We start from the raw sequence: 15,528 nt of genomic DNA, 5'->3' as shown, positions 1-15,528 counted from the left end.
CTACTGTGTACCTGGCCCCGTGCTGGATGCTGGGATTTAAGAGTGAACCAGAGGGCCAGGTCCTTATCTTCTCGGAGCTCGGAATCTCACAGTTGTTAAACCAGCATAATGAGCCATGAGAAGGATATAGAGGTGAGTGAGGAAGATAAGGTACTGAATTTGACCTAGAATTCCAGCTGGGGACACAAGCAACAGACGAACAGATATAGAATGTAATTGTCTGGTGGTGAGGACAATCTGGCTTTTGCACACGTGGTTCCCTGTGTTTGGAATGCTCTTCCCACTGCTCTTTGCCTACCCCTCCTTTCAGTCTCAGCTTGAATGCCTCTTCTTTCGGGAAGCCTTCCCTGATCCTCCTTTCAAGACCAGATGGTCTTGCTGTGTGCCTCATAGTGCCCGTATAATGTGCTCTGGAAGTGCGGAGCAGGAGGTAGTGATTCTGTTAATTATAAAAGGACCAAAAAGCCTTTGCTGAGGCAGTGGTGATTGAACTGGGTTTTGAAGGATGGGTAGGAGTTTGATAGAAATGTGCTGACAGCCTTCTACAGGGAAGGAGCAGCAAGCACAAGAATAGCGCACGGAGGCTGGGGAAGGAAAGTGATGTTCATTGAGCCTCTGCTAGAAGCCGGAGTCCTGTGCCGGACCTGCCACATGCCTTACATCATTTGGATCTCAGAATGTCTCCACTGGGGTGGGTCTGATTATCCCCATTTTACAGATGAGGAGGTTCCTGCAGCTGATATTGGCAATGGGGCTGGCTGCAAACCTAAGGCCGCCGGACTCTAAACACCCAGGCACCTGATAAATTCTGCCTTCTACCACTACGACCCAATTTTGCCCCAAATCTAGGCGAGCATCACACACGGGCACTTTTTTGGCCTTTGCTTCAGTCTGCCTTGCCTTGTCTGCAGGCAGCTTGTAGACAGTTGTTCCTGGGAGGGACTCTCCAAGAGCTGTTGGTAGCCACCGGCCAGGCTGCCGGAGTCATTATGGCCAGGGCAGCTGTGTAGGGACGCCCCAGTCGAGTGTGTGGTGAGCCGCGATGGGTTGCTCATTAGCATCCCCTGAGAAGCTGCTTCTCGGAGGTGCTCTCAGTTAAGAGCTTTCCCAGGTCACTTGGGATTGGTCATTTCCCAGCTGGTGCGGAAGCTGCCGACCTGCGGACCTCAGTGGAGCAGGGAAGGATTAACGAACCGCCTAAACTCAGTGCTGGTAAGCGGTAGGGCTGGGATTTGAACCCAAACCTTCAAACCCTTCATCCCTTACTTCTCCCGTCGTGCAGAACAGCCTCCCACCCTGGGCATGCCTATTCCAGAAGTGGGTGATGGTAATTTCCCTTTGGCTCTTTGGTGGGTTTGTTTCTTAGCAAACAATTGTTAAGCAGATGAAACCACCAGCAACATCATGACGGCTGTAATCTAGAGTCTGTCGTCCCAGGACTATTCCAAGGGCTTCTCGTGCCTGTTCTTCTCTCTCACGCAGCTTTCCGAGGTGGGTTCTATTATTAGTCCCGTTTTGCAGGTGAGGAAACTGAGTGACGTGGCAGGTCCCACCCATCACCCACTAGTGCCACGTCCACGGTCAGCCCCAGATTCTTCTGATCTGTCCAGTCTGCTGCACTTCCTCTTAGACACTGCAAATGACCGTCAGACCATTGCTTCCAACACCCTCCTCCTCAGCATTTTCCCCCAGCGTTTACCCACCGGCAAGCAGATACTTCCTTTTTCATCCTGTGAGCTCGCAGCGATTATTCACAGAGACCCAGGGTTAATCGCCGCCCCTCCCCTTTAGGTACCGCGTATAAGTGGACCCATATAATATTTATCCTTTGGTGTCTGGCTTGTTTCACTTAGCTGGGAGTCTTCAAGGTGCATCTGTGTTGTAGCGAGGCTATTTGGAAATGTGAATAATCACTTCCTACCGTATCTTTCTACCTTTGATTTTTATCCAGCAGGACATCCCTCTAGAATGGCTTGATAATAACAAAAACTCCAAAAATTAAGGACCTGCGTGTTGTCTTCTCAGATTCTTTTCTGGGGCCCAGGCTGAACGGGTATTGGCCCAGTGTGGGGACGTGATTTTGAGCCGATACGGGGCAGAACAAGCCCATCACCAGAAAAAATTCAAAGTAGTTACCTTCTCCAAAAGTTACTGATGTGTCGGCAAAATACGACTTTAATTCGGTTATTTTTGTTTTATTATGTTTAAAATCACTATTTCCAAAATTTCAGGTTTTTCAAATTTCCCAGATTTTTTTTATTACACTGTCTTCATGGTTTCTGCCTTTCCCTCGTATCTTCTGTGCTATTTTACTTCATATTTTTATTTTGTTCCGTTCACTTGTAAAAAATGTATTAATTTGGAAAAGGGGCCTTAAATAATTTCCTGAACTGGAAAGCCAGTATTGTTTTGAATATCATGAGGTTGATAAAGCTATGGATACAGATTTAATGGTGGGGAGCAAATATTTATGGAGGCCCAACTCTGTGCCAATGTCTGTCCTAAGCATTTTACATACTTTTTGTCATGTAATTTTCACCATGACACTGTGGAGGTGGGTACTGTTCCTAACTATTTTATTTTATTTTATTTTATTTTAATTTTATTTTATTTTGTTTTAGAGAGAATGAGCATGAGCTGGGCAGAGGAAGAGAGAGAGAGAGAGAGAGAGAGAGAGAGAGAATCCCAAGTAGGCTCCTTGCTGTTGGTCCCGAGCCTGACACAGGGCTCGATCTCATGAACCTTGAAATCATGACCTGAGCCAAAACCAAGAGCGGGTTGCTCAACCGACTGAGCCACCCAGGCACCTCCCTACCTCCATTTTACAGATAAGAAATTGAGGCTTTGAGAAGTTTTAACCAGTGGCCATTTCTGCTCTTATAGTCGATAGACACTCCCGATGGTATGAAATCTTAGAGCTGGAGCCTAAGTTTAGGTGGTTCAAGGTTTAAGAACTCTGTGTGTGTGTGTGTGTGTGTGTGTGTGTGTGTTGATTAATATTTCTTTTCCGTTGAAGTGCCAAGAACACGGGGCTAATCTACATTTCTATAAATCTTCTGTCAGTGGCAATGACAGTTTTACTGGGCAAGGCTGATAAGCATCAGTCTGAGAGGACGGGAGGGGTCCCTAACATAAACATGCTTCTCAGGACAGCTGCACAGAAAGCAAGGGCGCCCAGACTTAGAGAAGTCTGGTGCGAGTGTGTGCGTGCAGGGATTTGCACGCCATGGTGGTGGGTGCCTCTCACGCATGTATTTGGCAACCGTGGACATCGCGGGGTAGGAAGGGGATATGTTTTCCTCAGGACGCACACTGCGCTGTGTCTGCACCTTGCCTTGGCTGCAGTTGCAGAGGCCGAAGCCCTGGGACTTCGGGGCAGGCCCCAGGGCATCCAGCCATTCCCTTCCTTTCCTGATCCACAGGGCACACTTCATAAGCTTCCAACCAACTTCCTGCAAGCAAATCGGAGGCCTTGATAAGAAAGTGGAATTCAGGGCAATTAAGTGCAATGTGAGCCCAGAGAATGTGTTTTCTGAGCGTGGTTATACACCAGCTGCTTTCAATGACATTCCATTCATTCATTCAGGGACAACTTTTAGAAAATAGCCTTATTCTGGGGGCTGCATTCAAGACAGAGCCTCAGCGCCACTGGGGCCAGGCTGAGCTCTGGGCATGTGAATCACTCAGCCTATTTATAAGCCCCAAATGGAAATAGGCTTGGAGAATGGCAGAAGCTCAGCTCGGAAGGCTGGGGTGAAGCTTGCAGATTATCGGGGGGTGGTCTTGTGCACGCAGTGGACTGAAGCTTTAGAGGCACGGGGTTTCCATGGCCGCCTACTAGTCAGCTCTCCTGAGATGCATCACCTCGTCTCCTTAAACCCGTTTCCTCATCTGTTTAAAGAATTGTGTTTAAATATCCATAACATGAAATTTGCCACTTTAGCCATCTTTTTAGCTGCACAGTTCAGTGGCATGAAGTACATTTGCATTGTTGTGTAAATGGGGTTTTGGATGAGATTAGAGAAGGGGAAAGTGCTCAGAACAGTGCTCGATACTTGGAGGTTGTTCAGTAAGTGGTGCAAGTTTCTTCCCCTCCTTCCCCTTCCCCTTCTTCTTCTCTTTCCTCTTTCCTTCCTTCCTTTTCCCCTTCTCTCCCTCCTTCTCCACCTCCTCCTCCACCTTCTTCATTTTTCTATTAATTACCTTGTGCTTTTCAAAACATTTTGCCTATTGGCGTGACAAGTATTCGTTGGGTGGGGAGGGAAGACGTGGAACATGCAACCTGCCTCAGGGACTGGAGTCTCACAGGCAAGGGGAAGTTATATATACGGCATGTGTGTATATATACGTACATAAATGTACATTATCTGTATATATGGGTGTGTATTTATGTGATGTATATATTTATGCATGATGCACACACATGTACACACACAGAGAAGAGTACTGCCATAGAGGGTAATGAAACCAGGACAGAAGACAGTGATTCTAAGGGATGTGCCATACCAGAGAACCAGGGTTGGGTAAAACATGTGCGTGGAGCTTGAAGACTTTAAGGTTTACATTCATGTTCTCATCTGGATTGATTGATTTTTTTTTTTTTTTTTTAATTCTCACAATAAGCCTGTGATCCAGAACAGGAAAGGATCCTGGGTTCCCATTTTCTGGTGGTTCAACTCAGAGTAGCTAAGGGACCTGTTCCATGTCGCACAGAGGGCTGGCGGCAGAGGTTGGCCTGATTGTACAATGACTCAAAATCCAGGGCTCCGGGTCCGTTTCATCTAGGGTCACAAGGTTTGGCAAAATATGGTTCTGGTCAGAGTGCGGGCAGATGAAAATGCAGGGGTATCAGCGGCACTGGTCGTGGTTTTCCAACGTGTGATACGCTCTGTGGGTGCAGAGTGAGTTTAGCTGGGCCACAGATGGGCGGTTTCCAGATTAATAGTTGTGTACTTCGTTGTGCATCAGAAACATCAAGCCAGTGATTTCCTGGGTGTTTCTCAGGGCAGGCCTAAACTGCAGTGAAGATAAAGGCCACGTGGGGAGTAATTTTGAGTAAGTAAGAGAGCATGTAGTGGGCGGATGTGACAGAGTTGTGGTGGGTGGCAGGGACTGCAGCTGGGAGTCCCTGGCCCGGTCCTGTGGACTCCTTCCTTTATGAAGACTAAGGACCGGAGAGAGAATGGTGACCCAGCCGCAGACCCACGCAGGCGCCCTCGTGCTCAGATGATCTAATGCAGACATTCACTGGGACACTAACAGGCCCCCCTTGGCCTTGCTTCTCTTTGTAGATTGCTGACTTTGGGCTTTCCAACCTGTACCAGAAGGACAAGTTCTTGCAAACGTTTTGCGGGAGCCCGCTCTACGCTTCTCCTGAGATTGTCAATGGGAGACCTTACCGGGGGCCAGAGGTGAGCAAGCTGCTGGTGCGTGGGGGGTGGAGGTGGGGGAGGAAAGGGAGGAGGGAGGGTGAGAATTGGATCTAAGCAATACTTAAGAACAAACAAACAAAAAAGCATGCCACGCAAGAAGACTTTTCCTTATATGATTATAAAAGCCATAATGTAGACACCTGGGAGAAAATTTGAGAAATCCAGAAGATAAAGTTACCTTAGCATTTTTGTGACTTCTCTTTTAGACTTTTTTCCAATGTAGATCTCTGCATTTCAAAAAATAATTGCAGTCATTATGTATATGTGTATACATATGTGTGTCTGGCTTTTTATTAGCTTAAAATCATATTGTGACATTTTCTAAATTTGTTATTACTTAAAAGCGTAGTTTCTGACAAAGACATGTTTTATTGTACGAATATACCATAACTTAATCACTTCCCTAGATTTAGACAGATTGTTTTTAGTTTTTCCCTGTTAGAACAAATCAAAAAACAAAGCCCCAAACCCCTAACTCTGCAGTGACTGTCTTTTAGCATGTATTTTTGACAGCATGTATTTTTGATTAAGGAATTACAGTTTTAACTGCACCTTCTAATTCACGAGAAATGTGTTTATTTCTTTATATGCCTAAAGGCTCTCAGGGCCACTGTGAGAGATGCGTATGTGTAAATGCTATTTTGAAAATGCGTGAGTTGTGAGTGATTATTCTCTTTAAAAGGAAGGTTCTCTTTATGGAGAGATCCACCCGCTGGTTATCCCTTAAATAGCAGCTGCTCAGTGGGTTGAAATGTTTCCTTCCAAATATTTATCTGTTTGAGAGTGTTTGAAGGCAGGGCTGAAGGGTGAAAGAAGGATGCCAAGGCCCCCTACCAATTGTAGTGAAGAGAAAGTCTTTCTAAAATAAGAGTGTAAGGAAGGAGCATCAGACTCAATTTATGAAACTCTAAAAACCTGACACACTACATTTATCAGAGGTAATAAATGCTTCTTTGATCTTCGATGATCTCTTTCCAAGGTTCTAAGCTGGCAGCCTGCGATCTGGCCAGCAAGCAGGCTTTATTTGGCCACATTAGTCTTTCTAAAAGAAAATTGACCAAACCTTTAATAATTGGGAGATTTCACATCAAAGTCCAGTTTCTGACTTCTCCTGAAAAACCAGAGGATCTGGCAGTGCTGGGCTCGCCTGGCTATGTGGAAGCAGTTTGCCAAGGGGAGGCTGCCTCTGTAAGGTGGATCAATGCACTCTACAGTTTGTCTCCGTCCCCAGTGCTCCACGTCGTACCCCAGATTCTCTCTTGCTTTGTTCATGTTTGTTGCGTGCCTGGCTCTCGTAAGCTTTTGAGTCTTTAGCCCCTGACCCATCTGAAGAAGGTGCAGGAAGGAATTGATTCCTGGATTCAGAGTGAAGGGTCCTATGGCCCAGTCTTGTACCCATCACGTTGGCAGAGAGGGGCTCTGGGGAAATATCGTTTGGCTTTCTTATGCCTCAGTAGTCTCATCTGTCAAATGGGGTTGAATATAATCCAGGCCTTACCTATTTCACATTATACTGAGGATCCAAGAAGATAATCTTTTTAAGAAAATTCTCACGTAGATTGGTACTGTCGGTCTCTTTTGGAAATGGAAAGGTCAGGCTCTGAAGCAGCCCACAGCTGCCTTGCCTATAGTTGTCAGGCTGCGGGCGGGAACCTGTCTGCCAGGGGCTATGTTCGGTTCCTGGGGTCGTTGTGGGTGGCTGCTCACAGGCAGTGAGGCCGATGGATTGGAAGGCATCCTGGAACCTGCTTCTGAGCTCCTGTATACCCCGTCTCTCTGCTCCAGGTGGACAGCTGGGCCCTGGGCGTGTTGCTTTACACCCTCGTTTATGGAACGATGCCCTTCGATGGTTTCGATCACAAAAACCTCATTCGGCAGATCAGCAGTGGAGAGTACCGGGAGCCCACGCAGCCCTCAGGTGCGGTGCCCTGGGAGGGTCAGAGGTCGAGCGGGAGTGGTTGGCTGTCCTGCCTTTGCTCACACTTGCTGCTTCTGTTTGAATGCCTATAAGGAGTCTCCTGTTTTTCCTCTTCAGATTTTTGCCTTTTGGCAAAGCTGGCTTGATAACGCTGCTCTGCCCAAACCTTCCCAAATGGAATTTCTAGAGCAAATGCTCTATACAGTAGGCAGGCTGAGAGTCCTGCTTACGCAAACCTGGGCAAGTCCCTTACCATTTGGATTTAGTCTCTCCACTGTTAATTAAAATTTTGGAAGAGGGGCGCCTGGGTGTCTCAGTCGATTAAACGTCTGACTTCGGCTCAGGTCATGATCTCATGGCTCATGAGGTCGAGCCCTGCATCGGACTCTGTGCTCACAGCCCGGAGCCTGGAGCCTGCTTTTGGATTCTGTGTCTGTCTCTCTGTGCCCCTCCCCAACTCATGCGCACTGTCTCTCTCTCTCTCTCAAAAATGAGTAAACATTAAATTTTTTTTTTTAATTTTGGAAGAGCTATCCTATGAAGTCCTTTCTAGCCCATGCAGTCATATAAACCACCTTCAACTAGACTCAGTGCCAGGAGGGTGGCAACCGCTCTTTTTCACTGCTGTGCCCCGGGGGCATGTGGTATGGCGCTTGGCATCATTTATTGCATCATTTATTGCTATAGCAACTCTACCCCTGCCCCCACCACTCCAAGTAAATTGGTGGTTTATTTTCTTTCTTTCTTTCTTTTTTATACTGGAAATTGGCTAAGATGATAGATTTCAGATGCTCTCATCACACACACACACACACACACACACACACACACACACATACTATGTCAGGAGATGAATTAATTGGTTTGACTGTGGTAATCATTTAATCATGTGTATGTATACCAATCATGTTATACGCCTTAAATATATCCAGTTTTTAAATTTTTGCCTCACCAGTTGTCCTGTAAGAGATAGCACTAACAAATTCAGCTGAGCTGAATATACAAAAGCAGGGGACATTTACTCTTATAAAATAAGGCATTCTCTCATGAGTTATAGTTACCGATCAGAAGTGAGAGAAGAACTATACACACCTCGAGAAATAGTAGCTATGTAAGGGTTTAGAAGGAGCTGGGTCTCTAATATTCTTACTCACGAAGAATTATCAAAACGCATCCAGCTAGTGGTTTCTGAATTAGCTCTTTTCTCTGTATGTTTAGGATGAAAATAGATGAGCTGGGTCATGAAGGATTCTGAATGTTTCTTCTTTCATGAAGTTTTTCCGATCTGTTTTACTACTTTGGATAACAAATCTAATTCAATTCCTGATTTTTCTTCTCATATCAAAGTAAAATGGAATCACAAAATAAAATCTTGAGTAATCAATAAAAAAAAAATTCGGTGGTTTAAACAACAACTAGGTACCGTATCTCTCGATTCCCTGGGTTGGCTAGAGCTCTCCTGGCCGTGCTTGGGTTTCTCCTACAGTTGCATTCAGATGGCCACCTGGCTGGGTCTGGTTGTATGACCCCTGCTCACTGCCCTTCCACGTGGGCTCCCCTCCACGAAGTCCCTCCCCAGGCCTCTCTCTCTAGGAGGAAGCCTAGACTTCTAACATGACAGCTCAGGGCTCTTAAGACAGAGAAAGAAGAAGCTTCCAGGCCTTTTTCATGTCAGCACCGGGAAGCCAGATAATGTCACTTCTGCCATGTTCTGTGGGTCAAAGCAGCCAAGGTCATAAGCTTCATCCCTTGATAGGAGAAGGTCATGTGTGGATGGAAAGTCTGTGCACATCTTTGAAATGTAGTTAACACAGACCTTCATAGATAGACATGCTATACACACACGCACACACACACACACACACACAATGGATTCTCATTCTTCCCAGTAGTTACGTTCTACAAAGTTGCTCTGAGCACTGAGGTAGTGAATACTGAAGCACGACTCTGAGAGGAAATACAGGGTTCAATCTCTGGTCACAATATTTTTGTCAACTGATCAGCATATGATCTTGTTTTATGTATATTTCTGTTTAAAGACACCTCATTTGAAATATCTTATTGGCTCATTAACATCAAACTCATAGCCAACAGCGCTATGACTCTTATCTGAATGAAGCCTATCTAACACACGTATTTTCTCCATAAGGTGTGTCACAGCCTTCTCGAACTTAAGAACCATAGACAGTGCTTTAGCACTATGGTGGGGGGGGGGGGCATTTTACACAGTGAAATCACCAAAAAACAAGGACAAAAATATGGAAAAAAATGGACTATTACAGGCTGTAAAAAGTACACATTTTTACAGTATGAGGGTGGAAACAAGAAGGCAGGGCGTCATCGCCTCCTTCGAACTCAGCTGGGAACACACATACAGGCTGGGGGTGACTCAAATTTTTGCCACTTTGCAAATGTATACAAATGACAGGGAGAGTGGCCGGGTATTGGTTTTGGGGTTGCAAATCCATTTTAGTGAGCAGGAGAATTGAGAATATAGAATCTGTGAAGAATGAGGGTTGACTCTTGACTACTGTGTTATACATATATGTATATATGTAGATGCTTATTTATTTATTTATTTATTTATTTATTTATTTATTTATTTAAATAGGCCAGCCTGGTGTTTTTTTTGTTTTTTTTTTTTTAAGAAATTTCCAGGTGACCCTCACGGTGGTCTTATTTGCCTCATCGGCTAACCAACACACAAACACAGTTCCTGGCACATTGCAGGAATTTAGAAGATATTTCCTGAATGTCTGAAGGGAACGATCATCCTGTTACTTTTCAGGGGCGTCGCTCACCCCTGGTCTCATTGCCTGGCCCCCACCAGCTACTCATTAGCCTACACAAGCAGCTGAGGGGGAGGTGGGGCCTGGGAAGTTTAGGTCCTTCCCAGGATCTAATTCAACTCCCATTGGGGGAAGCACAGTTTGATCTGAAAAGTCAATTTATAAGCTGTGAGAGTCAGTTGGTTCCTGTGGCCTCCTCAACATCCCTTTGGGCCTTTCCCCTAATCGTCTGGCAGCAGAGATTTGCACACGGTATGTCTCAGCCAGGCTATAAGCAGATAGCAGATCTAGATGAGCTCTCGGATCTGACAGCTCGGTAGGCGACAGCTTATGTCAGAGAGGGAGAAGAGGTGAGGTCACTGGGTGTGGGTCTCAGAACCTGGCCAAGGCCCGGGGTCAGGCCAGCCTTGGGGATGGCCCCTCTCCCTGCCTAGGTATGCCAGATGTGAGCCCCTCTCCACCCTTCTCTGTCTTTCCTTCTCTGATGAGGAGCCTTTTTCTCACCATCTCAGCCCTCAGTTTCCTTTTCATGCGGATACACTTTCCCCATGACCTTGAGCAGGGTGTGTTTCCACGAGCCTACCTTGGAGGTCGAAAGAAAAGCCTCGGTAACCTCCACCTGTTTTCCCTTTTGGTAAAATGATAGCCACCGAAGGAATGGTGGGGCCTGCTTGGGGCCGGGTCTGGAATCTGTTCTGGTTACCTGGACTTCCCCATTTAATGAAGATCTGAGCTAATGGAGAGCTTGGTAGTTCTAGGACGTTCCTTTATTTCTATGGAAAAACGTGCCAAGATGTGACAATGCACTGGCCTGTGGTTCTGCGTCCTGATGATGCTTTTGATGTACTGTCTGGAAGACATTGGCTCCCATTCCCTGGTGGGGTCTCCTTACCCCTACAGTGGTGGCCCCGTCAAGGCCAAAGGCTTCCGTGCGACGTATCATTCTTCTTCTCTTGTCCCACAGACGCTCGAGGACTCATTCGGTGGATGCTGATGGTGAACCCCGATCGCCGGGCCACCATTGAGGACATCGCCAACCACTGGTGGGTGAACTGGGGCTACAAGAGCAGTGTCTGTGACTGTGACGCACTGCACAACTCCGAGTCACCGCTCTTGGCTCGCATTATCGACTGGCATCACCGTTCCACGGGGCTGCAGGCTGAGGCTGAAGCCAAAATGAAGGGCCTGGCCAAACCCGGGGCCTCAGAAGTCATGCTGGAGCGGCAGCGGTCACTGAAAAAGTCCAAGAAAGAGAATGACTTTGCCCAGTCTGGCCAGGACTCGGTGCCCGAAAGCCCATCCAAGCTGAGCTCCAAGAGGCCCAAAGGGATCCTGAAGAAGCGGAGCAACAGTGAACATCGCTCCCACAGCACGGGCTTCATCGAAGGCGTGGTCAGCCCTGCCTTGCCCTCTGCTTTCAAGATGGAGCAGGACTTGTGTCGGACTGGTGTGCCCCTCCCAAGCTCCCCCGAGGCAGAAGTGCCGGGTAAACTCAGCCCCAAGCAGTCGGCCACGATGCCCAAGAAGGGCATCTTGAAGAAGACCCAGCAGAGAGAGTCGGGGTACTATTCGTCCCCAGAGCGCAGCGAATCTTCCGAGCTGTTGGACAGTAATGATGGGCTGGGCAGCAGCATCCCATCCCCCAGCCCCCCAGACCCAGCCAGGGGCACTTCCCACAGCCTCTCCTGCCGCAGGAAGGGCATCTTGAAACACAGCAGCAAGTACTCAGCAGGGACCATGGACCCGGCCCTCGTCAGCCCCGAAATGCCCACACTGGAATCCTTGCTGGAGCCCGGCGTCCCCGCCGAAGGCCTCTCCCGGAGCTACAGCCGGCCCTCCAGCGTCATCAGTGACGACAGCGTCCTGTCCAGCGACTCCTTCGACTTGCTGGACTTGCAGGAGAATCGCCCTGCCCGCCAGCGCATCCGCAGCTGCGTCTCTGCTGAAAACTTCCTCCAGATCCAGGACTTTGAGGGGCTCCAGAACCGGCCGCGGCCCCAGTACCTGAAGCGGTACCGGAACCGGCTGGGAGACAGCAGCTTCTCCCTCCTCGTGGACATGGACGATGTGACTCAGGTCTACAAGAAAGCGCTGGAGATCTGCAACAAGCTTAACTAGCTCCCCAGGGTGCAGGGGGTGGGTTGTGGGTGGGTTTTGGGGGAGGAGTGGGAGCAATGACTTGTGCTTGTGAGCTGGTTACCTCTTTGCTGGCCATGATGATAGACTGAAAAAGGATTGGTACCATCTTGCTCGGCCAAGTCCGCAGCCTTGCGCCAGCACCTGAAAGGGAGAAGTGGGTTCTCTGCCAGTCCTGCCAGCTGCCAGTCAGAATTTGGGTCCGAATTGGCATTTACTTTGCAGCACCTCTCGGAGGACCGGCTGTCCGGGGGAGGTGGTGGTGGCCAGCGCTAAGAGGGTGGGGAGGAAGCATATGGGAGCGGGGGCGTTTCCCTAAACATCATCCAAATGCTTCTGGAGGAGGGGCAAGAGAGCCTGGGGCCGTCTGCTTGGGGTGAGCTCAGAGCTTGCTTCTCTCCTCCTCCCATTGGCAGGCTTGGTCTGACTGCATGGGGTCAGCAAGTAGATTTCAGCAACCTGAAGTTGAGTCAGTGATTTGTTGATAGTGGCTGCTGGGGGTGCTGGTTCGAGTCGCCTAGGCACAATGGGAAGGAGTGTCGTGATTGAACCGCAGTGGTGCCATGGGATTGGAAAGAGAGGGTGGTAGTGCCCAAGCCACGTAGTCGCCATCCTGGACCCAGCTCAGCCCTGGGAGTGTTGGGTCAAGGCATCCTGTGGGCTCTGTGTTTGTCCTTCATGCCGCTAGTGTGACCTTTGTTAATTTGCTAGTCTACCTGGAATGGAAGACAGGGCTTCGGTCAGAGGAGAATGCTCTGAACACTGCTAAGGACTTAGAAGAGTCAGCCCGTGGTGATTTGGGGGCTTTTTTTGCCGTCTGCCACTTCTTTCCTGATGTCTGCCTTGCTCTTCAGCACAGCCTTCCGAGGATGGACAGGGAAAAAGTTGGTGGCATCAGAGGTCAAACCATGGTGTGTAACTGAGCTCGGGACCCTCTGTGGTCTTTGGGCAGATGAATGGAAATTGATCCTCACCAGCAAGGGGGCAACTTGTCGCTTTCTTTAACATCTCACTGTTAACTGGAATGCTGCCTCTGGGGTTCTCACCTGCACGAATTGGGTGTGATGTTGCCATAGGAGTCACGGGCTCAACCATTTACCCTGTTTACTAATAGAAGATGGGTTCCCATCCACCGAGTGTGGAATCCGCAGAGGCAGGTGAGTTTGCTTCCAGGGAGTTCGTGTTTGGTGGGATATTTGGATGAGAAAAGGAAGTTAGGCAGAAGGTACTCCCTCTCCCCCCCCCACCCCCCCGCCCATATCTAAGTATTCTGTCATGGGTTTGAACTCCTAGGCTTTGGGGGAAAAGAAAGCTGAATCCATTCAAATGAATAAGGTGTTGAAAGAGCAGAGTGGGTTGGGAGAAAGCGTACAGGAGAGGGAACATTTCCCAAGGAGCCATCCAGATGGTTCTGGAGGAGGTAGGAAAGAGGTGTAGCAGGACTCTTCGGTTAAAAAGTAATATAACTAAGTATTTAACTTCTGGACCCCCAGACTGCCGGTGGTAAGATGTCAGTCTCACAGTGGGACATCTTCAGATACTGGGTATGGAATTCGTGGTTTCTTTGGGGAATTTGGGATGACTTCAGATCCTACTGGCCTGGGAAAATTGAACCCTTTGATGCAAGATGGCCAACCTCTGGTAGCCACATAGATATATAAGGAGGACTAGTCTTGGGGGTATTTTTGGGAAAACCAATAGACAGTCGTTCATAAAGAGATGAGAAAGAATTCACCTTAAGGCACTGAGAACAATCATTGGAATGAAACTGCCCTTTTCTTGAGGAGATGGCTCCAGTTGTCCCCTGTCGCTAGCTCTGGGGTTGTGGCTTGTGCATGCCTTCAGGTTGAGCTGAGTGGTGCATTACGGGAAGCTTCTCGATTTTCTTTCCTTCAATGCCGCCTCCTTCCTGAACTCCAGTATAGGTTCAAAGGGAAAAAAATCTGTAGATAGCTAATTGTGTGTGGGGGATGTGTGGGTGCATGGAGGGCATCCTGCAGCCTGTGAGCTCCCCACTCCATGTCTCATTTCATGCAACCTTTTCTAAACAGCCTATACTGCCACACTGCTGGTCCGTCATGCGTGGCAGCTCGGCCAGCCTAGTTGGTGGCTGTCAGTATGACTTAAGGTATGACACCTACGAAGGTATAGCGCCTACCTACTGGTTGATGTGTTTTTTCCTTTTGCCAAGTGATTGCATTTGTTTAATATTTTCCTTCCTTCTAAAATGACACTATTAAGGAACATCACTCTGCTTCTCCCCCTCCCCCCAAAGCCCCACACTTGCATGTTCTCTTTTGTCAATAAACACCAACAGTGGGTTGTGGCAAAGACAGCCTCCACTCAGAGGCGGAGGTTCTGAGCTGAGTCCTGCTGTGCTGCTAACCAGTCGATGGCCTTAGGCACCTGCAGTGTTTTGAGGGCTAAATTCTCCCTTCAGCGAGGGCTGGAGGGGTGGATTAGCCAGTCTCTCAGGCCCTGCCTGCTTCCGACATTCTGCTAACGTCCTGTGATTCTAGATGCCATGTTGACTGTGTCCTTTCAAGGAAAACCTTGGAATAGAGAGAAGAGCTCTTGACGAGCAGCTCCCCTGCTTCCTGATTAAGTCCTATCATCCCTACCAGTCAATCCCCAACCAAGGAAGTCATGCTCGATTCATTTCCATGGAATTTACAGGTGAGAGACACTTTCATGACCTGGTGGACCAAGCAGGAGAATCCATGTCAGCTGTCCTGGTCCTTTCCCTGCCTCTGTGGGCCTCTCGGTGTCTTAGTTTACACATCTGCCAAAGGAGTAGAATTATACTTCTTTTTACAGGTAAATTTTAAGGCATGATCAGTTTTCAGGAAGTGCTTCAAGACCCTAGGCGAAATGAAAATGCTAAGTGCTCTCTGACTTTCCATCCCTGTTATAAGGTGCTGCTTCTTCAGATGATGGGGAGCCCTTTGCGGGGGGTGGGGAATTCAGGTGAGTGTTGCTCTGGCCTGCTGTCTTGAGTACAAATGTGAATGATCGACTGACTGCTTATTGCCAAACTGGAAATGTTTTGTAGGGATTTACTGGCATGGTATCATTCCTAGAAGAAGAAAAAAAAAAAAAAAAAGAGAGAGAGAGAGAGAGAAACTTGACTGCACATTTTTTTTTTTTAAATCCGTGTTGTGACTTTTATTTAATTTCTATTTTTTTTTGGTAATAAAAAGTTGACTTTTTTATTTGAATTTGTCTTTTTTTATTTATTGGTCTGAAAGGCATT

At 47.8% G+C, this 15,528-nt stretch overlaps 1 protein-coding gene across 2 annotated transcripts in view; it reads left to right on the top strand.

Annotated features, from left to right (window-relative positions):
- The window catches only part of NUAK1 (NUAK family kinase 1), a 72,810-nt gene extending 57,399 nt beyond the window's left edge, over nt 1-15,411 (top strand). For both annotated transcript variants that reach the window (XM_030320433.1, XM_030320434.1), the window contains 3 exons: nt 5,292-5,411; nt 7,218-7,350; nt 11,104-15,411. In XM_030320433.1, the coding sequence (XP_030176293.1) occupies nt 5,292-5,411; nt 7,218-7,350; nt 11,104-12,257 (1,407 nt within the window). In that variant the 3' untranslated portion in view covers nt 12,258-15,411. The remainder of the gene's footprint in view (nt 1-5,291; nt 5,412-7,217; nt 7,351-11,103) is intronic.
- The last annotated feature ends 117 nt before the right edge of the window (nt 15,412-15,528 follow it).

This window comes from Lynx canadensis, chromosome B4 (assembly GCF_007474595.2).
Source record: "Lynx canadensis isolate LIC74 chromosome B4, mLynCan4.pri.v2, whole genome shotgun sequence".
In the NCBI taxonomy this organism is placed as follows: Eukaryota; Metazoa; Chordata; class Mammalia; order Carnivora; family Felidae; genus Lynx; species Lynx canadensis.
Note: the sequence above shows the minus strand (reverse complement) of the source record. Positions and strands in the feature narration are given on the sequence as shown.